General features: G+C 35.2%; 1 protein-coding gene across 1 annotated transcript; it reads left to right on the top strand.

Moving 5' to 3' along the window:
• Positions 1-16829: 16829 nt before the first annotated feature.
• Positions 16830-23625, top strand: LOC120623441 (protein hunchback-like). Its single transcript, XM_039889470.1, has 3 exons — positions 16830-17005; positions 20311-20396; positions 20778-23625. Exons 2-3 carry the CDS (start codon positions 20313-20315, stop codon positions 22533-22535), a joined length of 1842 nt encoding a protein of 613 aa, XP_039745404.1. The 5' UTR covers positions 16830-17005; positions 20311-20312; the 3' UTR covers positions 22536-23625.
• The last annotated feature ends 1313 nt before the right edge of the window (positions 23626-24938 follow it).

Below are 24938 nucleotides of genomic sequence, written 5' to 3'. Positions count from 1 at the left end.
CGCAGTGTTTCTTAACGCTATGATATTTGAAAGTTGCTGTCAGTTGATGTGTGATAATTTTTTTTGTCACAATTGATGTAAAAACAGTGTAAAATACGTGGTAAGCAGTTGATATATTTTGTGTTGAGAACAATTATCAATTACCAATGACTGTAGTTAATTCTATGTAATATAAAACCTTGCCTTACTTATTGCCCCAAGAGGTACAAAATATAAAATTATGGTTACTCGGTCAAGTCGTGCATCATAATAATAAACGCCTCGAGTTGTAGATTCTAAAATATTTATATTTTTCAATGTTTTATATTTTTTTATATTTTCAATGTTTTCTATTTTGTTTAGTCCCATCATATCAGAAACTAACTTCAAACATAAATATAAACTTTAATGAATAAGTATTACAATGTTACTTACATTGTAACCAAAATAATAAAGCAACAAAAGTAACCAAACGCTTTGTGTACTCATCGATCCAAATCGTAAAGTATCTACGATCCCCAAAAACTTACCTAGGCTTTTTAATTACCTAAGTAGCAACACAGAAGTCATCAAAACGCATAACAATTCATAAGAAACAATTAACAATAACTTTCCGTTTCTTTACGACAAAATTAAAAGCTGCTACAAAAAAATATTGCATTCACGTTCTGTATTATCTATGCAAGTCCTTCTCGGAATGAGTGCAAAATGCGTTTTTTTATGCAATTAGCTACTGGTTTGGAACTGGAAGGCAAAATGGGACAATGGTGGCAATTCCATCTGAATTCGGGGCACTTAAATTATTATTGTTTTAAGCGATTTAAACATAGATAAAAAAATCTTTCATATTAACAGCTTTTGTTTCTGTTTTACGAAATAAATGTTTAAAAATATATAGTATGAGTTTGAGTACCCTAACCTGAAATCAGGAAACTTCGGAATCATCAGGATTTGAACCTAGAACTCTCTGCTTTAAGGCCACGAACGCCAGAGAGTCGCAGTTTCAAATCCTATCGGTTCCGAATATTTTACATGCATTATTTAACTTATAAAATTAAAAAACTTTAATAGGTATATCTATCTATCTCTATCTATATAAAAGAGAAAGTGTGTGGGTATGTTCCGTATAGGCTCCGAAACGGCTGCACTGATTTCAATGAAACTTTCAGGGAATCTCCGGATTGACCTGGTGAGTAATCCTGTAAAGTTTGGTGACGGTCGGAGCACTCCTATTTTTGAACTGTCAAATACAGCTTTTATTTACTATGATGATATTCTATTGTTGGGTGTACATGGGTGTAGATAATGATCTTTACCCGCTCGAGAAGAGAATAGAAGAGAATGAATACGGAGAGAAATAAATGATTTAATATATTATGAGACTTTAATTAAAAATTTAATGGTGTAAGTTTATTGTTTAAATAAAATAAAGCAAAATCTAGCTCGGCGAAGCGGGCTGGGTACGGAACGCTAGTACAATATATAGTTATTTACAAAATATTTAATCATAGTCAACTAAATTAGGTAGAACAGATTTGAGAGCTATCATAGCGTATTATGAACGATGATAGTAACCGGAACCGATATATTTTCGAAGCATTTTTTAGTAATATTTATCTCCGAATATAACAATTAAATTAAGTTGAGTTAGATGTAGAGTGTACGAAGTATATTGTTTTATTTCATGTATTCCTAGTCTGTTGCTGTTGCAAAATACGCAGCTTCTATTGGTCGCAGTTCTTGATATCCAATATTTTCAGTGGGTTTTTATTTTTTCTAGGAAGAGGAAGCGACGGCAGCTGCGCCTCGTGCCGACTTGTGCCGTCAATACTTTTTGCATGCTCAACTGGCAGCCATTTTTTTGTTTCTGAACGTTACAATTTTTTATCCTTACCATAAAATCGGTTTCTTGACGGCTTGATGGCTACCATATTTAAATTGTGTAATTAACTGGCAATCGGGTTGAATTCATGAAAAACCCTTTTTGGTTCTCTTATTTATCAAACTGCTTATAAACGGAATTTGAATGGGATAGCAAAGAAGTGCCAAACGGTGAAGACGGGTGCCTCATTGTCCTTAAGATTTTAAAAGTTCGAATTATAAATAAAAAATTGCCTGCTTTAACGTGTCCACCTGCCAAAGCACGCTAACAGGACACGTAACAGTAATAGGAAAGAATCATGCAAATAGCATGATTATTTCCAGTTTCTAAAGGAGTTCAAATAAAATTCAAAGTTAAAATAACTGCAGTGTAGAGTAAAATCTATCTTAAAATACTCATGGGTTGGTTCTACAGTAACAATGTTCCATTTAAAAAGTGTAGTTTCTAAGTAAAGCATATTTTGGCTACTGAATGAGCCAACACTTGATTTATGACGGCAGCTGATTCCTGTGTCCATTCCAAGCAAAAAATGCTCAAATGAAGCTCACTTTCATAGGTCACTTTACTTTATATAGAGGCTGATTCATTTATTGATGCCATAGATAAACTATATGGAAAAAAATAAATGTCTGTTACTTCTTAGTCCTACGACCAAATTTGCAATTACTATTCTTTATTTTGAAAGAACTAAGTAAGAACTTAAAAAAACTGTGCATTGCGAAACACTTTTCAGCGACAACGTTGGACGCGGTGCGATATCGGTGTTGTCTGTAACTGTTCCGGCCATTCACTTTAGTAAAAAGATATTCAAATACGTCCATAACGCACCTACACACTTAATTCTACTATGTATTTTTATTAATTATTTTGAATATTATGTAGGTGTATTTTGATTTGCATTTGATAAAAAACAAATATCAGTTTTAGTTTACGGGGAACAAAAGAAATCAAATGCTAGATGGGTTATTAAGTTTGATACCTACTCGAGAGAATCGAGAAACTTTTGAGTCATCTATTCATTGGGATCTCGCTGGGACACAAATATACTTTGACACGAAGTAAAGAAAGTAGATGATAAATAATTATATCTTATTGATTTTACGCTTGGTTTTGATTTGTTAAAATCTCAAAACTAATTCACGAAAGTTTCATCATTATCGGTAAATGTTTTAGTTGTTGATTTGAAAATATTGCACAGCTTTTTTTTTTTATCTTTTTAGTCAGTAACCTTTACATGTTACTGACTAGAAAGTCAAAGTCAAAGTTGCATTGTAATTGTAAACACATTGCCCTACATGCGTTGAAACTTGAAATGCTGTATTTATATACCTAAAACTAAGTTGTTGCGCTTAGATGCGCGCTACGAAAGAACAGCTTGCCCTATAAAAAAGGAGCACCATGTATAAGGTTGTAAATTGTTTAACTAAAATAACAATAGGATAAAATTTGCCAAAACAGTGCGAATTGGTTTCTAAAGGAATCACGCAGGGCCCACGAAACATACCCTGTCATTGCAAAGGCCCTGTTGTAAATTGGTATTACTTTTACCCATTTACAACTGGGTGTGTAAATAGGTATTGTAATTAGTGCCTATTTATCATACAGACCTGGAATATAGCACTCTTTACTTTGGCACAACAATCAGTTTTTTAAAGTTACTAAACTCTGGTTTCTGGATGTTATCTGGACCAATATTCGCAGGTTTTTCCAGGAAAACGCGTAAGCAACATGGTTTATTTAAGTAACGTTCTTACTCATTCCTCATTGAACAAATATTGATAAATAATTAAAGCATAGTGTTTGTATCCTCATTGCTCATTGTAGAAATACTCAAAAAAAAGCAACGTTAAACTAAGCAAAGTACTCCGAATTTTAAGAATGGAGGTCGTCTGAGTGATGACGTCGGCCTGGAAGACTCCACACGCCTTTGAGAACGTTATGGAGTTGCTACCATAACCGTTCATTTGCCTGCCTTTCATGTGGTAGCAAATTTTAATATCGTGCCGTCCAAGTCATGATACTTAATTGCTTTATTTGCTTATAGGCTAATGTGGAACCGGAAAACCCCAATACCTGAGAATTTTTAGAACAACCCGGATATCTAAACCCGGACCTCATGATCTGTCGTAATTTATTACGAGACCAACGTGGAAGTTTGATCTTTCTTATCTTTGTTTCACTGTTAAGATAGCAGAACCAAAAGTCGGTTGGTAATCTTTACGTGTTTTCACAAGTATTCTCTCTTAGCCACTTTAGTTTTTTGCCCTTTCTGCTTCCGGCACCCGCTTTTTGGAGCGAAAAATTGACACGTGGCCGTTGTTAGTGACGTAACAAACTTATCGTAACGCTAACCTGATTAAGTAAAGCTAGCATGAGTAATGCTATTAAGGTCGCCACTTACTGGCACTCCGTCGCAGCAATCAGTTGCACGCAGATTGCAGCAATCCATCGCTTCAGAATTGCCGTCCACGCACATGCAATCGATAGTTACGATCGATCACTGTGACTCGTTTGCATTGGGACGTGGATTACAGAAAGTTTGTGCAAGTAGTCAGTCAGTATCTTGTGTAAATAGTAGGTATGTGCGTGTCACTTGCACTAGTAACCTGTGCAGTATATTAACGGACGATATGTTAACGATATTGCAAGACTTACGCGAGTTTACTAGCAGATGGAAACGCTCCATGCGATTTCGAAAGTCGCCTGTGATGTTTGTATTTAGACGTGCAATCCTTGGCAATTGGAATCGTCTATGGACCTCTATAGAGGAACAGTTCTGTTTGAAACACTGCAACTACACGGACGTTTTTGTAAAACTCCCTCAGAAAAGTTTTTTTTTATTTAATTACTTAAAATATATGGCAAAGTAAAATCAAATTATTACAAGTAGTTGTTAGCTATTAACTTATTCGCTATAAACTATAAACTTGCTAAGAGCTTGCATTTTAAGTGAAAATGAAAGTTCTTATCCTCAATCAAACAACGTTTTTAATTATATAAAAAATATTTAGTAACATTCTTCATAATTATAGGCTACTATAATTAAGGATTTATAATTTTTTTTTTGTTTTTTTTTTTATTTAATACATAGTAAAACATATACAAAGTATTAAATGTATCTTCTTTCAATATTGTTAAAAGTATAGTAGTCTGATATGCGGAATTTTCCATAGTGTACCTTAGCCAAGAAAACTTTTGAAATATACAAATATTACAGTAAAAATATTGAATCAAGTGTTGTTTTGTTATATCGAGCCACGGCTGTCTTTTATGGAGTTTTTTTCCGTTACGTATATAAGTATTTTTTACGTCTCACATGCTTATCATCATATTATTTTGGACTCAAAGTCAAAATAAGTCGTATTAAGTGTTTATACAGCTGAATAGTTTTATTTATAGTACAACAGGTGTGTTACGTAAATTTTTTTCACCTCCGAATATTGCCTATGCCTATGCTATAAGTACTATGAGCAGCCATAACTTTGTTCGAAACTTGGTGCGAAACTTGGTCATAACCACTGAACCATTTTTACATACTGGAGTGGATGACTCCATACAAATGGCAGCTTAAATTTTGACACCATTTTAAAGCAACATGTGACAAACGTGTATTAGTTATTAAATCACAATTCTATGTTTTAATGTGAAATAAATACAATTAAAATTAAAATTTAATTAACATGTTTGAAAATTGAGGTCGCACGTACACATGAGAGCAACCTGGATAGAGCAATAATTCACACCCAAGCTTTTTTGTCGATTATGTAGTCCTTTATACTAAAAAAGGACTTTCCTATAAGCGTTTAATACAAACTTTGAACTTTTTAAGAGACATCTCCTGCTACCACCATGCCTCCAAGCATTGTTGCACGCTGTATTCCTCCGGTCTAACGGACGTGGTTACAAGTGTAATTACACTACTACGCCTCAAGTTGATGGTTTACAGCGTGGCACTGTGTAAAACATGTTTTTGGCCCTGCGAAGTGTTGCTCTGTTAATTTGCGATGGTTTTCTTCTTGCTATCAGGTAAGTTCGTCATCTTGGTCAGCCAATCATAACTCTGAAAAAGAATTACATGAAGGTCAAAAAACTTCGAAATTCAAAATTCATTTATTTATAATATAAGCACTTTTGAAACGTCAAGTATATCTGTTTGTAGTGACTCTACCACTGGTTCAGAAGGCAGATTCTACCGAGAAGAAGCCAGCAAGAAACTCAGCAGTTGCTCTTTTCCAACATAGTTTTACAATTTAACTTTGTTCTATCTTATGAGAGACGAAAGCGGAGCGGCTTGTTTCCAGGCAACCTTGTCATTACCACAATGCATGAAATACAGCATTGTTACCATGCTGTATTTCTGTCTGAACGCGTTGGTTGCCGGTGTTATTACAAAGGCTCTTGAGACTTAACAGCAACGTCTCAGGGTGATGGACTGCAAGACATGTTCGAAGTATCCTCTGTTTATGGGCGATGATTTAACTCTTACAGGTGGGGAATCTGCTTGGTCCACAAACTATAACTTTTTGACAGCCGGTTGGCGCAGTGGGCAGCGACCCTGCTTTGTGAGTCCAAGGCTTTGGGGCTAGATGGCGATGGCGGGTATTGTCGTAGTATATACATTTTAATTTAATTTTTTAAATCGAGCTGGACACATGAAGTACCTACAACCGACTTCCATCGGTCTGTACGAGGGAGGCGATTAGGGTTCGACCTAGACCTATTAACCTGGCACTATGAGTTTATTCGTAACAATGTGTTTAAAACATATTTTTACATTATAAACCGAGAGAGATTAGGTAGTTTTGCACATACGAAACGTCAAGTATGTCTGTTTGTAGTGACTCTACACCGTTTCGTAAAGCAGATTCTGCTGAGAAGAAGCCGACAAGTAATTCAACAATACCTCGTTTACGTTGAAACCGAAGCGACTTGCTTCCAAGACAAACCTTGAAATCAATCAATTAATCGATAGTAGAGTAACCTTGATGTACGAGTATTATAGTAAATTATGCACCATGTATGGTTTTATTGCATTTTACAGTCGATACAGTATAAGGCGAGAGCTAAAAGAGAACGCGCCAAGAAAACCGAGAAAATAACTACTAATGAACTCGTAAAATACGCGTTTCATACGACGATTTTCGTCACACTTGCGAGGAAAAAAACAGGATAAACTTTTCTGATCTTTCTCTTCTAACTGATCTTTTTTTTTTATGTATGAAACTTTCGTAAGCCACTCTCTAGATTTTAGTTGAAACAGGTTATTCACTCACGATTCCAGCCTCCATTATTATTTAGACCTTAAAGGGAAAATATTAATAGAACATTAACTATTGAAAATGTTTTATTCACGCGACAGTTTTATTCACGCGCCAAGGTAAACCGATATACAGCCACAGTATCGTTCGTTGCTTACGGCCTATATAAAAAAAGGGAATATTTTCGTATTTAAAACATGATTAAAATATAAACTAACGTAATAAATTGTGAATAATTTGATAAAATTAAACGTTCATTTATCGTAATTGAGAAGGTAAAAATATTTGTTAATTTAAGGAAATGCCTACTATTTTTAGCGGCATGAAACCTCTTTTTGGTTTAAAAAAAATAAATCTGTATCACCCGGCTAAATTAAAAAAGTGTCCATCTTCATATAAATAACTTGCAGTGAGGTTTAAACTAAACTTAATTGGGTCATCATAAATAAAGCACAAGTACGGTAACTTTCAATAAAACACGCGCATCACGTTACAATCCAAGATATTAATCTTGGATTATAAGCCTTATATCCATACAATAAGGTCCACATTACGATCAAATTGGATGACAAATGTGTTTTGATATTCTTTAAAAGTATACAATGGTTAATCAAATATTACATACAGCTAAAGATACATTATACTGAGGCAACGCAGGACCTACTTTATTAATTTTCATCTCTTGCCACGCACTCCCACTAAATCGCCGACGCTCTCTCGGAGTATTATTTCTTAAATCATGTAAGTAAACATTAAATCTGAAGAATTAATTATTTAACAATAAGTTATAATTTATTCCATACCGAAGTTAATATAATCAAAGTGCAAAGTGCGTAATAAACGGAACATAAAAAGTATTTTACAATACACAATACAACAATGGATTACAACTCGTTTTCAAATTAAAATTAACAAGTCATTTCCAAAATGATGGTAATCATATTTATTAGTGTAAAACATAGGTAGGTTTACCTCCATTGTTATTGAACTATTTCACTCTTAACTAAGTAGGTACTCTATGGTAAATTACAATCTCAAGACTTTATATATCTTTGTGAAATTACTATCACTGGTAATTAACATAATATAAAGGAATGTCTTAGGTAGATAGTTTTATATCCAACTACGGATCAAAGAAAGGGTAATGTATTCAAAGTTGTATGGCGAAATCGTAACAGATTGAGCGGCACGTCATGTCCGTAGGTAGGTAACTACCTAGGCCTCCCACTAGACTACGTCAGAGAAAATTCTGAAATTATAAATTCCCAAATTGCTACTGCTGGGGGTTGCTAATGGGACCTCCCAACCGTGCTCACTTCTGCGCCTGGGAGGTCGTCATAAAGGTATAGTATTAGGTTAGTATATTTATTTTTTATATTTATCAATAGTATTTTTGTATTTGTGTAGTCTGGTTTATGTATTAGTATGTAGATATTCGTATGTATGTATTAAATAGTGTACCCCACCTATTCGTTTTCTTTTTAGTTTTCCTAATCCTGCCATAAGGTTGCCTGGCAGAGATCGCTACTTAGCGATAAGGCCGCCTTTTGTATCCTGCTTCATTCTTCATGTGTTTGTTCTTTTTTTTGTCTCGTTTTTCTGAGTGGTGTACAAATAAAGAGTATAAATAAATAAATAAGTAAAATATAGTAAAGTCTACTAATTAATAGTACTTAACTATCAGTGGTGTACATAAATGTACTAATCTTATTTTCGTGTTTATGTTTTATTAGATAACGTAGTGCACAGTAAACCACACTGTAGTTCATGTGGCACTTCACCTAAAATAATTTTGCATTAATAAATACTAATATTAGCACGGCGAAACTAGCAAGTTTTATAAACTTAGCTCATAGGAATGGAGAATCATTTGTTAATTAAATATTAAATTTCAAATTGAATTTCGTTAGACTTTATCACAGGCACTTATGAAGCGTTCATGCATTTAACATGTTAACATTAATGTTAAGTGGCGGCATTTGTTAACTTAAAACTAAAAACGAGGAGGGTTCCAAACGCTGCCTGGTCTAAGAAAAGCCCACAACAAACTTAGCCGGTATCATCCACTTATACAATCTATCTTTCCACTCATAACTTATAGAGTTTTTCAAAAAAATATATATGGGAAAAGAAAAAAGAAAAGCAAACACTACCAAAATCAACGACTCTCCAGACCATTTTATCGTACAAGATCGGCTCATTCATATACGCAGTGGGGGCGCTTAAGGAGGGGCGAAGGGGGAAGGGGAGGCTGCGAGGGAGCTGCCCTCGGGCGGGATAGATTTGAAGGTACAATCATTTTTTATGCGAGGGGAAATAATACCCGCCCTCCCTGGGGCACACAGGGTGCATGGTATTTCTGTTATTATTAACCCCCGACGCAAAAAGAGAGGGATGTTATAAATTTAACGTGTATATCTCTGTATCTGCGTATCTGTCAGTGGTATCGTAGCTCCCAAACAGATGAACCGATTTAAGTTTGTTTTTTGTCATAGATTATCTTTAGTTTTCTTAGCCATGTTTCATGAAAATCTGTTCAGCCGTTTGAAGCTCATTAATTATTTTCTAGTTGATGAGGGAATCTGACTAACTCCTTTCTCAGGTATGGGATAAATATAATTATTAAGTAGCGGCGTTGACAAAGGAAAATTGGCGTTGTTGACTTCTGTGCCTCTAGTACGATAAACCGTCGATGATGGTTATTACTAAAAAGATGTATTAATGATTAAAGCTATCAAGCAGCGTTAAGTGGCAATGAAGCAACGTGAAAAGTCTAACCTCTTATTTGTTTCGCTATGAGAGATAACTTATATTTCAATTAATCACGATATTTTTATTGATATGTTAGATATATGTTAGTTATAATAGGTTTATAACAGCTGATTTCTAAGCCACTGATATCTCAGCCATACAATTTATATTTAAACATATTATTGCTTCTTTAATAGTTTTAAATGACAATGTGAGATGGTGATAACAAAAAAATAACAACCGGCTAAGTTTGTTGGGGCTTCTACTTAGAACAAGGCGCGTTTGATAGCCTCGAGCTTTAAGTTGCCGAATTTAGTTATCGCCAACAACTCACTTCTATGTCGTATTTTAAACGCATCAAAAGTGCCATCTATGTGCCTATTTGAATAAAGAAATATTTGACTTTGACTTTGACTATTTCAACTTGTATTGCGACTTGGTAGGTAAGTGCCGATACAACATCCCCAACACATTAATCACTAAACCTTATTTATTGTGTTTCAAACCTTTCAAGTAAAATAAACTATTTGCTGTTCCATTTTTATTTTTAATGAGTGCTTTGCCAAATTTACGGTCCGTGTATATAAATACATTTCGATAAAATATAAAATTAACCTAATGATGGCAAATGATTTACTTTTATTCGTTAAAGAGTTCACTCTATCTCACATTGTTCTACATTTCTAATCTCCACAGTACAGCCTTCCGTAGCATGTTGTGTAGCTGATTGTTTTCTGCACCGCCATTGATGGGTGGGCTGGATGACTAATTTAGCATTCCTACGATTACATACAAAAAACAAGAAGTTCTTGGTGTAAAATCAGGTCGTATAGAAGAATGAATAGAAGTTATTTACAATAAATTACAATAAATTACCGGTTGATATCTTGGGGATGTCAATAAAGAAGTTCAAAGTTTGTATTAAGCGAAAGCTTATAGAAAAGTCCTATTATAGTATAAAGGATTACGTAAACGATAAAAAAGCTTGGGTGTAAACAATTGCTCTAACCAGGTTGCTTCTAAAATATTTTCTAATGACAATGTGAGATGGTGATTACAAAAAGAACACCGGGTAAATTTGTTGTGGGCTTCTTCTTAGACCAGGGCGCGATTGGAACCCTCGTAGCTTTAGTTTTAAGTTTACGATTGTAGTTATCGCCATCACTACTCACTGCTATGTTCACATTTTGTATATAATAACGCATCAAAAGTGCCATCTATGTGCCTATTTGAATAAAGAAATATTTGACTTTGACTTTTGACTTTGTTGTTGGACTAAAATATGTAGGTATGCATGTTCCCGAGATAGTAGATTTAATCGGATGCTTCTACTCGTATTTTCATGCGCCCGGTGTGTCCCAAGGCCACTCTCCGGCCCTCCGTAATAAAGAGCGTGTCTCGCAACTGCCATAAAGGCCGAGCGCATTACTTTTTACTCGCGATAAGGGCACTTTCGGGCCCTACGCGAATATTTCTCCACCGGTCACTCTGAGCGCTGACCGGAAAAAAGACTTTTTCAGTACATACGCCCGTAAAATGGGTCTTATTTCCCCGTTGTGAATAATTTGAACTGTCCGTTCACGTCTAAATTATGTGATCAAAATATTAACAATCAGAGTGCCTACTCAAACTTTAAGTACTACAAGCTTTTGACCGCGTGTTTCGTCTGATTTTTTTACAAGTCCCGTGGGAACCGTTTGCTTTACTGGTATGAAAAGCCAATGTTACTTTCCGTCCTAACTTTGCCAAAAATAAAATTTATTAGCTCCTTAGTTAGAGTGTGAAAAGAAGGCAAACAAACAAACAAATTCGATTTCGCATTAATAATACTAGTAAGAATTTTATCCAGTAGTCGGCATACAAATAAATGTGCGTCATATATTATTCCTATATGTATAATAACTTCTAATAGTCAACCAACCTTATCAAAGACTCTACTCTCGTTATAGAACCAAAGTATAGTCCATGTCAAGAAGAATCTAACGAGCCTCGATGGGGTTTTGACTTTTTATGATAGGGTTTCTTCCAGCTCCATCAACTCTCGATTTACATATGCTTGTCAACTTTAAGCCCAACCACAAGCAGGAAAAAAAAATGCGCGATAGTAGCGCAAATTGAATTAAAAACTGTTCATTTTCTTATGCTTAAATTCATTTAAGCCAGCAGCATCCAGCTCCTAGTGGAATTACGGTAGAATAAATTCCAGCAGCAGAGAAAGTACCACTTTAACGTACCACGATAAATGTTTGGTCTATTTTTTAGTAGGATGCTATGTTTCTGTACTGGAAAAAACCTACAATGGAAATATCATTTGAATTAAAGGTTCATCATCAGCCATTTAATCTAGCGCCCAAGCCTCCTCTCTCTCTCTCATAGGAGAATGGAATTTAGAGCATAGACCTACCACGGAACTCCAATGCGGGTTGTTTTTTTTCTTTATAGGCTGTTGCTGAATGCGGGTTGTTGTACTCCAACGATTATAATCACAAGTTAGTAATAACAACCTAGACAGGCGGCTCTTCGTGCTTTCCGAAACACAAAGGTGGGCAAAGCCAATTTCTGTACTCCAAGCTGATACCTACTGATATTTTTTAATAGAATATTCAGCTGTTATAAAGGCCAAAAATACCTTAATCTACGTATTTCCCTAACTTAGATTGCTTTCACTTAGTTGGAAAGACATAAACGATTTCAACTGAACTTTTTCAGTTAGAAATAACATTGCATCATGTAAAACATTCCTCAAAAAAAAAACTTAATTGGCTATATCTGCGATAACTAGGAAGATCTGTGCGGTGCAATTTTGTAGTCTCTTTAACAAAGTAGTATCAAAGAATTCCGCTTCTTTAAAAAAATATAATGGAATTCCGCAACGTAACGCCTTCATATATCCAATACTTCTACAAAATTCAAAATATATCTGTTTCAAGTAGGCCTAACATAAGCACTTTGAAATGCCGAGTCTCTCTATTTGTTATAGCTCTTACACCAGTGTGGAAGGCAGATTCAGCCGAGAAGAATCAGGAAAAAAACTAAGCAGTCGCTCCGTCCCAGCATCAAGCTTTTAAAATCATTATTCTGTCTTACGAGAGATGGTAGCGGAGCTGTGTGTTTACAAACAATTATTGGACAATGGGCTTCATCTATACTTTGTTTAAACTTATGCGGTGTTAAGTAAAAAATAACCTAAGGAAAATCATGTTATTTCAAATATACTAGCGTACCCAGCCCGCTTCGCCGTTCTAGATTTTGCTTTATTTTATTTAAACAATAAACTTACATCATTAAATTTTTAATTTAAGTCTCATAACGTATTAAATCATTTATTTCTCTCCGTATTCATTCTCTTCTATTCTCTTCTCGAGCGGGTGAAGATCTACCCCAGATCTACACCCATGTACAGAAAACAATAGAATATCATCATAGTAAATAAAAGCTGTATTTGTCAGTTCAAAAATAGGAGTGCTCCGATCGTCATCAAACTTTACAGGATTACTCGCCAGGTCAATCCGGAGATTCGCTGAAAGTTTCATTGAAATCGGTCCAGCCGTTTCGGAGCCTATACGGAACATACACACACCTTCCACACACTTTCTCTTTTATATATATAAAGATAGATAAAAAGATAATAGATAACTACTCAACCTCACCACTTCTTCTTTTTAATTTAATTTATGGCATTTTCTCGTAGGTAACTCAATTACCGGCCCACTATAACCCACCGATCTCCTCCACAATGAGAAGGGTTTAGCCCGTAGTCCACCACAGCACTGGCCCAGTGCGGATTGGTGGATAGTAATTCTTCACATAGACTAATATTTGTCTAAATACATTGTGAAGTACAGGCTATATAATACAGCGGAAATAGAAATAATTATTTTGTATATATATATATATATATATATATGTATATATATATATATATATATATATATATATATATATATGTATATATACAAAATACCTATACCTATACCTTTTGCACACTCTATTTTCTAAGTATTCTTTCTCTGTATATGTGTTTACTTTGTATAAAATGTGTGTGTGCAATAAAGATTTCAAACAACAAACAAAACTAATTTTGACAAAAGAGAACCGACTTTGTAAATACAGCTAAAGAAATAAATATTTTCTACAACATTTTTAAGTCGGTGCCAAGTATAATGTAAGGCATTAATTGCTTATACACCATATACAATAATCGATCCGCAACCAGTGTAATACTTATTATTGTGTGGTTAAAGTGGCCATCCGTTTCATCAGTTTTACTAGACCAAATGGTGGCTTTCGACAGCAAATGCTCAAGTTACTTTAAAAAATACTCAAATCGCTTTATGTGTCGCTATAATATTTGAAGAGTCAACAGATATTGACCTGATGAAAATGGGATCACATGGAAAGTATAACGTCTCATACAAAAGAATAATTTTTCAAATCGGTTTATAAATGACAAAGTTCTGAGCTACCAAACATACAACAAACAACAAACTAATTTGTAAGTCGGTTTAAAAAAGAAATACTTCGGTTAAAGTCGAGTATAATCGGTGGCCAGTACCATAGTTTCCCTTATCTATGTAGTTTTCACTGATTGTTTACACTTTTAAACATATCGTTAATAATTTATTTATCAACTTAAAACACATATCACAAATAAAGGGATATTAACATGTGATTAATTTTATTGCCTTCGTTTTATTATCCACTTAGTAAATAGGCTGCTTGTCTTTGTTAACGCCGCGTTACGTTATCGTTGCGGTTATTAAAAATCAAACAACGATTAACGAAACTATTTAAGTGTCGTTATTACTTTTATAAAACGATTTGATTATATTTACCTACTATAATGCAGTCAGCAAGCGTCTTACTTCTTACTTACTTAGGTACTTACTTCGGTTCGTTGATAGGAAACATACGGACCGAAGTAAATGATATCTCCAGAAATACATGTAAAGTAAACTTTAAAGAGGTTTTTTCAACTAGCGGTTGTACGCGATCTTTCCATGTACCTTCCTACAAAAAAAAAACAAAAAATAAAAAATACTAATATATACTTTTTTTTTTGTACTTTCCTTCCTTCCTACCGTTTTACATACTTGCGTTATTTATGATGAAATAAAGTGTCACACATTAATTGTACTTTTTTGGAAAACAACCCTCAAAAGTGTACATTAGAAGAATTACTTGAACAAAATTTGTTTAAATCGGCTTGCGAAGCTAATTTGAAAAAATCGTCACGTAACACTAAGGAGTCATTCGGTTCCTTCCGTCGAATTTCGGATGTTATTGCCAACAGATCTACTTTTTACATCATGATGTGACTCTTTCGATGGGCATATTTATACCATGTCCATCTCCATACACGAGTTAATTAAATTATAAATGAAATTGTTCCCAATGGCACTCTTCTTTTAAACCATAATATTAAGAAAAACTAGCTGCGGCTTTTTTGTTTCGTAAAAAATCCATAAGATTTTAATACAACCTTCCAAAGTCCATTTCTACCTCATAACCCAAAATTTAAAGTAGGCTAAGCCTATAAACTCAGCCTCTACAATCCTTTCAGAAAGTCCTACCAAAATTAATCTAGTGGTTTTTTATACCATGGCGTCCCGCTTGAGCTACAAATAATTACATTTTCAGGACCAATACAACCCTTTTGTATATGGTTATTGCTTTATTTTGTATTTTTAGGGTATATGTGAAAAATGATTGAAAAACCGCATTATCTTGAAAACTATATAGTACCAACGTTTGGTACTATATAACATGAGCGTATACAAATAATGCACTTCGACTCTTCATCATATCAACCGATTGACGTCCACTGCTGGAAATAGGTATCTTGTAGGGATTTCCAAGTACCGTGGTAACGTGTATCTTGTGCCGCGGTCTTCGACTCTTAAGCAAGTATTACACACAGGTGTGTGTGTGATGCCTACTGGATCGACGGCTACCTACTGTACTGTCTGAAGCACAACGAAATATAAAAACCACATTCAGACCTCATCCATCCAGCTACCAAATTAGAGAAATTACAACTAGGAAACCCCACCCTCATCTGGGTATTCCCTACAAGCTTCCTCCTAACTCTAATAAGCTTAACTCCATTGAAATTGTAATCCGTGTATCTAAAAATATCAAGTTGATTGAAATATACTCATAACGTCTCAGCATTTTGATTGGTGGATTTAGGTGTCAATTCCAAAAAAAGTTATATACGAGATTCCTTTTTTAAACGGGCCTCTGTTATTGGTCGATTCGACGATGTAAAAAGCTCGACGCCCTCTTTTCGCGCCGCGCCTGCCCTTTCAAACGTTTTTTATAAACCAGTTCTTTATATCCCGCTAAAAATAGGGCTACTGAAGAATGAAATATTTGCACTATGCAGTGATTATTGTTATATACATATTAATATATACTAGATTACAAAGAATACAATTTAAGCTTTATAAGTAGACTGTGATACGCCGTACCTAATAAAAATTAAAGGCTCGGTTTATAGTCATCCTAACTTAACGCTAAAAGTAACTGTACCATAAAGCTTATTGTGACATATAAACATAAAAATCTCATTATCGCATTACGAATACAATAGGAACAACAATCTCATTTGCCTGTACTCCCGGTTTTATGGCCGCATAATAACCGAAACAGCGCACACTTTATTACGAGTACAATAACAGCCCGCCAGGAGTTGCTTGTTTTTTTATTATTAATATCGCATAAACAATAACTTAATAACTTGATCCCCACCCACAGTAGCCGGCCGCGCATTGGCTCGGGTAAAAATAGGCTGTGGGGGTGGGAAAGGGACGCGCGTATTGCTGAATCGTGCCGTCTAGCTCACTCTGGAAAACTCGTCGCGTTCAAATGTAGAATACATTTATCGATGTTTGGGGCATAAAAATTGACAGATTTTTTTCAGTTCATTGTGAGACGTTGTCGAAGTCATACCGGTCCAGACCGCGGTGTCGAAGGGTTGTCTTTAAAAAATATTTTGAGCTTTAACGTTCGTGAGCTTTGGCTATGTTCGGACATTGAGTGGAATATAAACAAAAGTGAAGTTATAAACTTGATTAATGCTAAACTTACCGAAGTGGTGTGTTTACTAACATTTGCTGATTTTAAGGGGAAGGTATGTAGATATGTTTTTAATTTAGCCTTATAGATACTGTATTCCTTTTAATTACCGACCTACTATTAAGTTTACTTATTCTAGGTGTTTCTAAATAGAATGTAAAATTATTTTTTATAATTTGTTACGTTATAAGTTATTGCGCTTAGATAATTCACCCTGCAACCTGTTAAGGGTGAATTTTTACCTAATTACACTTAAAAGCACGTAATAAACTTTTTTTTTATTTCTTCAATATAATTATGAACATACAAGTATTATTTTTCGGAATTATTAATAGGAAAATATTTAGTGAATCTTAGGTTTGTGCATTTTAGATGCCTGATGGATTATCTGGAGACATCAGACGTCCATACAGCATTCTGGATTACCTATCCTATGACAACATATCTATAGCGCATTATGTATCGTATACAAAAGGAAATTATTATCATCGGTATAATAGTTTGAGGTATATAGGTACCCAGTCAACAACGTTTAACGCACTAACGTTATTGTACATTGTATATTAAGTAAGTCTTTATATACCTATGTACTTATTATCTACTATAAAGCTTTATATAATAAGGAAACCTTGATAAATCAATACTATTTACCTTCCTATGTTCCTATATACCAGGGCGAAATAAAATCCAAGGGGTCTACTCCGCGGGTACTCGATTTAGAAAACCTTAATTCTTACTCCTACTCTGATGCTTTATATACCCCTAATATAAATCTAAAGTTTATTATATGTTTATATTATATATGGACATTCAGGTATATATGCAAATACCTACCTCTCTTCTTGAGCTGTGTTTAACGCCGTTGGTTGCCTGGAAGAGATCTTTTCTTTTTGTTAAATTTTTATTTATAATATTTCTATATGTTTACTAGCTGTTGCCCGCGACTTCGTCTGCGTTTGATTTTGTTTTTAAAGTTTTCAGTATCGCTAAGCCTTAAATGAGTATAGTAGTATATATATAAATATAACATGTGAGTTGTGACTGTCAAATAATCATAGACAAATAATTTACAATGAAAAAAAAATTGCGACTATAATTAAAGATTTAAGCTATCCTATCTCTTAAGTTGGACCAGACTGCTCACGGTGTGCCAATTAAATTTGAAATCGGTTAAGTAGTTTAGGAGTCCATTGCGGACAAACATCGTGACAGGAGATTTATATATATTAAGATGTGGTGTACAATAAAAGTGTATTCATTCATTCACATAGTCTTAGTAGTAATCAAATATAGGTAAATGCCCTTAGCCATATGGCTATGAGTGTGGGTGTAAATAACTAGTAACTTTATTACCTTTACGTAAACATCTTAGAAGCAATGGGGGACTTCTAAGATAATTAGATCTACTAATCATTCTAAATACATTAAAAACAAACGAAATAATTAGTCCTAATAGCCGTCGGTAGCTTTTACAAAACTAAATATCTGTTAATTACAAATTAAATAAAAAAAGATTGCAACAACGTACCAGTTTGTATATAAATAATACGTATGTGTGCATATAGGGAACGTGACTAAACGTTTCACTTTTTTTTACCATTTGCATTGCAAGCAAATTTTTTCCACGAAGCATTTGTGATGACTGATGATTCAATGAAGACATTCACAATTAAATCAAAAATTAACAAATGAAATTACTTTGTGCACATTCAATTATATTATTTACTGCAAACGGAAAGATTGAGGTAACGTTTAAATAAAAATATGCTTAATAATAACTACAATTAAATCTGTTTATTAGAATAGTACTAGTTTTCCCTTTATAACCGTACCTATTATAAATCATTCGATTATTAAATAGTATGGAGCCACACGTACCTATTCAATAATAAAAGGTAAAATCATTTATATTTCATCATCATCATCATATCGAGAAGGGGTTAAGGCGTAGTCCACCACGCTGGCCCAGTGCGGATTGGTGGACTACACACACCTTTGAGAACATTATCGAGAACTCTCAGGCATGCAGGTTTCCCCACGATGTTTTCCTTCACCGTAACCAAATGATATTTTAATAACTTGAAACGCACTTTACTTAGAAAAGTTAGAGGTGCGTGCTGGGATTCGAACTCGGCCCCCCGAAAGTGAAGTCTTAGCTCCAACCATACCATGCCTACCTATCTACCTATTTAGAGGAATATTATCATAAATTCATATTTATAATCTTTCTGAATAAACGCGGTAGGTATTGAAATCAAATAGATTTATTAATACGATGTAGAAGCTTCTCGGGACTCTTAAGCTTTATAACGTTTGTATAATTTTTTTATCAACATTATCGTAAGCGATGGAAATCGTCTGGGATATGGGTTATAAGTAGGGTTTTCTCAGTTTGATCGGATTGCAGACTACAGACATAATCATATTTCTCATAGATCGATCGCAACGGGTGCCATGCAAGGAAGGTATTTGTTCATTCTTAGGAGTTCCGCGAGCCGGATGTGTGACAGTGGTTACCAAGGAGACTTTAGTGGGTTTAAGTACCACATTTTCCGGTACCTTCCTCAGGGTGTTAGATAGCTTTTAGGATATTTCCCTAGCTTACAAAAACAACATGTCACACACAACAGAATGTTAACTTTACACGAAATCCATTTCGTGGCCAAAATTTTTGTCCCAACCTACTTCAATTTTTACCGCAGATATAGTGGTTATGAGAGTGCTATTATCAAAACGAAGTCTGATTTCCCTTATAGATGCATAAACATATTGACAACTTAGAGAACTTTTTTCGTAAAATACTTCGTAAATCGCTTGAAATACTTGCCCTTTTTAAAACCTATTTTTGCAAAGTAAGAAACTGAAATAAATATTTTTTTTTAAGAAATAACCATATCATAGTTAATGTTAGCTTTGAAGCATGGTTATTTATAGTTTTTGATTAATTATTATCAGTTCTAAGGTTATATTGCAACAAGTCAGTCAGAAGAAGTCAGAAGCCTATTTGGATTGTTTGTAGGGTGTTTTCGGGCTGGCATTAGGTATAAGAAGTGAATACTAAAGGAACGCTTCTTGATACATCTTAATGTATCAAGAAGCGTTCCTAAGTGCGTAAGTAGTATTGAGCTTTTTGTGACAGATCTCGTCCGGGGAAGAACTACCACCATGCTTATTTCTGCATCGCTGTGTTTCGGTCTGAAGGGCGTGGTTGCTGGTGTAATCGTGGTAGGACGTGTTTCTTCCATGCCCTGCTAAATTTTGCTCTTTTTATAGCATGGTTTTGATATAACCACAAGTGGGCCGTCTGTTATTATTATAAAAACGAACTATTAATAATGTAGATAATTTTCTTTGTCACAGGTATGATAAGTTGCGCATCCCCCGCCGGCATGCCGCCAGCGCCGCATGCGCAGTCTTGGGGCTCGTTCAACCAACAGCCAATTATTGTAAGTCTTACTACACCGTATGTGAAAACATACCATAAAAGAACATGTCACATTAACTTAATTCAATATTCAATTTTTTTTTTTTTTTAACAATCAAAATATTTGTAAGAATCAAAAAAAAATCTCTTGAACTTTGTGGATTTAAAAAACAAATGCATTAAAGAAAATACAAGCATTTAGATTTTTTCTTTTCTCCATTCTCAAAATATTGCCAACAAAGAACACCGATATAATGCGATGAGTCTTATGATTACTCTAATAATCATTAGTTAACAATTAACCCGTTACCCTAATTATGCATTTTTTTGTAACAACATTAGTAGCAAATACTATCAAAATTTATAAAAAAACATTGTTTTCAAACTACGTTTCCTTGTTTAGAAAACGGAACCAATGGAGGAGGGCAGCTTCTCAAAGGAACAGACAAGCGGATTCTATTCGGAGGGGTTCCACAGCGCATCGCCATCGTCATCAAGCAAGGATTCAAATGGGCATTCGCCCAGAAGCGTAGGCAGCTCCGGGGAACCGCTACCATTCTACGACAACATGCCATTAAAGGCTAAAACAAATCTTGGCATGCACTTAGACTCGTATCGCAATGGAATGCCATACAATCTTCTTACACCCCCTGGCTTCGTACACAGCAGGAACGTTGAAGAACACGAGCCATCCCCATACGAATCATACTCTCCGCGATCTCTCGCGCCTCCAGCTCACGTTTCTACTCCCTTGGCTCGCGCTGATGCTACTCCACCTAAATCTCCCCCTAGAACTCCTACGTCTCCTGATGGAGAACACGACAGGCGATCTTTTGATCGGTTCCACGATTCTGGCTTCGATGGCGTCGGTCAAAATAAACCAGACTGCGACGATGGCCAGGAAGGTTCTGGGCTTGAAGATTTCGACGAAGAACCCGGTCTCCGCGTACCAGCAGTAAATTCCCACGGAAAAGTGAAAACGTTCAAATGCAAGCAATGTGAATTCGTCGCCGTGACTAAGCTTAGCTTCTGGGAGCACAGCAAAGAGCATATCAAGCCCGAAAAAATGCTGACATGTCGAAAGTGCCCTTTTGTTACGGAATACAAGCACCACCTCGAATATCACATGCGAAATCATCTCGGATCAAAGCCTTTTCAATGCACCCAGTGCTCTTATTCTTGCGTGAATAAATCGATGCTCAACTCTCATCTCAAATCGCATTCGAATATTTATCAATACAGATGCAACGATTGTAACTATGCAACGAAATACTGCCATTCACTTAAACTCCACCTGCGGAAATATAAACACAATCCGGCGATGGTACTTAACGTGGATGGAACACCAAATCCTCTACCGATAATAGATGTGTACGGCACTAGACGTGGGCCTAAACAGAAGCCAATGATGAAGATGTTTGATCAACACCATATATCCAATAACAAGCCCCAACCTCCTCCACCATCGCATCCTCTATTCGGAAACCACTTTCCTATAAACCTACCATACTTACCTCCACTTTTGCCTCATTCGTTCTTATTCCCACCCAACAATAACTACGAACAACAAAGAACTTCTCCTAAGGTTGTCGAACAACAAATTGAACAACAACTGTCTCCCCGATCCATTTTACACCAACGTTTGTCGTACGGAGAGGTTCCTAACGACGTTGTTTCACCTCCCCCTACAAAATCACCTGCAAGTTTACCCCGTACACCGACGGCTCCACGCAGTCACTCTCCAACCCAGGCCGACGATGCGCTCGACTTGACTAACACAAAGACTAGTGAGGCTGGCTCTCCCCCGCCCACAGAGAGTTCTGCAAACGCAGTAACACCCACCACAGCAATGAAAAATAGAAGAAAAGGCCGCGCGTTCAAACTGCAACCGGCTGCTTTAAGATTGCAGCACGAAGACAACAAAATGGATGCAGATGCGTCGGACTCAGAATCCGACGCGTCCGCCGAAGCTCCAACCTCTACAGCCTCCAATTCGTATACTTGTCAATATTGCGACATTACATTCGGAGATCTTACTATGCACACTATCCACATGGGATTCCACGGGTACAACGATCCCTTTATGTGTAATAAATGCGGTGAGAGAAGTTCTGATCGTATAGCGTTCTTTATTCACCTCGGGCGTGCCCAACACGCTTAAACTCCTAAAAATACTGTGAATGTGTAAACGAGTTAAACTAGTCAACGCTATTTAGCGTTTGAAACTACTAGGATATACCTTAGTCGTAAATATAGCTCATTAGCTGTTTAGGGTGAAGTCAACTTATTTATTACAGGAATATTTTCGAATCGTATTTTCATTTTAGCCAAAGATTAATTTTGTTATGCATGTATTTTTGTAGGCATTGAAAAGTTCGTTTAAAGGTAAAGCACTTTTACTAATTATGTTGTAATACAATCTTAAATGAATTATTAATTTCAATTTTGTTCCTATTATGAATTATTATGAACACAGCTGGAAGTTATATTAAAATGTATATTTCTTATTTGGGATAAGTAAAATATTTCGTATTAAGATCGGAAGTAAATAGCAGTAGGTTTGTGCTTTTAGAATAAAACATACATGTTAACACTATATTAACTACAACTATGGATGTACCTTGTAATTGTAAGTGAGTTAGTGAGTGACCAATAAATAAATAAGACTGTATCGTTTTAGTACAAATCCAATGTTCAAGTCAGTAAGAAGTTTGTTTGTGATAGTGTTTAAGAATAGATTAAGTTGTACAATTATTAACTTACGGTGAAGTTACCTATTTGAATAGCGTTAAAATTTTGTGGATCCAAAGAGTTGTTCATTTGATTACTGTCTGTATTTCCTTACAATGGATGTCTTAGAATCAAATACTGAAAACCATCTCAAAACTTAGAAGCTACTTGGATTGTCTTTTCCTTAAAACAAACATCAAGAAATAATTACTTAAATTAAGGGTCTTAAGTAAGTGGTTTTTAGTACTACATAAATAAATGGACAGCATCTTTTAGGTAATTTTAACGCTACATTTAAGTCAAAGTGTATTTATAGTAGTAGAAAAAGATTTATTATTTTATTTATTTATTTCGCTTAAGTTATTGTTAAGGATTAAGGTTGTTATGTACAACTAAATGTTGTATCTAAAAACGTAGCATCCGGAGTATATAAGACTCCAGTATCTAAGTAAAATTGCTTGTGTCATATAAACTATGTATGTACGGAAAATTATTGTAATTTAACTGAAGGAAGAATTTCATTTGTGTGCTGGAAACAAAATAATAAAAAATACCAGTTTTATTCAAATATGGTTTTTTATTTAACTCGTTTAAAAATTACTCATCAAAATGTCTATTGTTTTTGAGCAGGTAGGTAGCTTAATTTAAATAATAACAACATTATTTTATTAGAATAACAGGAAATAGCATTTATCCTTTAACTATTTTAAAAAACATTTATTCCGTTCAAAGTAATACCTACCTATTTAATTAAAAACTAATTATTGTATTTACCGGCTCAAATTCTCTGTGATTTCTCTTTTTTTTTTTTATTATCTTAACCATGTAGGCGCAGACGTAGGTAACTAATTAATGAAAAGCAATGAAAAGTACTAAATCTTTTTCCCGTTCCAATAATCAAACCTAACCTAGGTTCGATTATTGGACCTCTACCTAGGTCTTTAGTTTTGTATGCTAACCACTAAACCAACGAGGCAGTTGGTCTAAAATTAACGGTATAATGTTGGACTATAGGAAGTCAACGTTAATATTAGATTTTTACTACAAGCCACGAGTCTCCTGAGAGAATGAGAAGGATTTAGACCGTCGCGTAGTCCCCAATGTTCTACCATGGCATGTGCGGATTGGTAAAGTACACACGCTTTGGAAAACATTTTGAACTCTCGGGTATGCTGGTTTCCTTACTATCTTTCACCATTGAAGTAAGTGATATTAAACTGGACAGATTTAAGAAAATACAGAACCCTCATGCAGCCATTATTGCATGCATGTGTCCAAAAACAGTGAAACCTCCGCGCACGTCTCACTTCACACCCGCGGAATGATGCAATGAAGATGATGGCAAACCTTTAGAACATAAGAGGCCAAATAACTACTGTGAACGGCTAAATCGAATTAAGTGTCTAACCGCCTGTTCGAAGAAACACTACTAAAGTGGAGTGCTATTTGATGCTTTAAAATTAGTCGTGTACACGGTTTCTGTATGATCTTAATTCTGTGTTTAATTGCTTAAAAAGGCACATAACAGCTGAAAAGTAAGAGCGTAAGAAAGGAAGTATCTTTCACAAACTGAGCAGAACTGGTAATGTTAAGGTTTATTATAGGTTCCTAAGCTATGATAGCCCAGTGGGTAGGACTTCGACTTCACTTTCGGGGGGCCGAGTTCGAATCCCAGCCTCTAACTTTTCTGAGTTATGTGTTTTTTAAGCAATTAAAATATCACTTGCTTCAACGGGGAAGGAAAACATCGTGTGGAAACCTGCATGCCTGAGAGTTCTCCATAATGTTCTCGAAGGTGTGTGGGGTACACCAATCCGCACTGGGCCAGCGTGGT

Source organism: Pararge aegeria, chromosome 4, assembly GCF_905163445.1.
Source record: "Pararge aegeria chromosome 4, ilParAegt1.1, whole genome shotgun sequence".
Classification (NCBI taxonomy): Eukaryota; Metazoa; Arthropoda; class Insecta; order Lepidoptera; family Nymphalidae; genus Pararge; species Pararge aegeria.
This window is presented reverse-complemented; position numbering and strand designations above follow the sequence as displayed.

Bases quoted from the DNA above. Each gene is read 5' to 3' on its own strand.
- LOC120623441 (XM_039889470.1), top strand. From the start codon at position 20,313: ATGATAAGTTGCGCATCCCCCGCCGGCATGCCGCCAGCGCCGCATGCG. The intron at 20,397-20,777 runs GTAAGTCTTACT...TTCCTTGTTTAG, and splicing joins TCAACCAACAGCCAATTATT to AAAACGGAACCAATGGAGGA.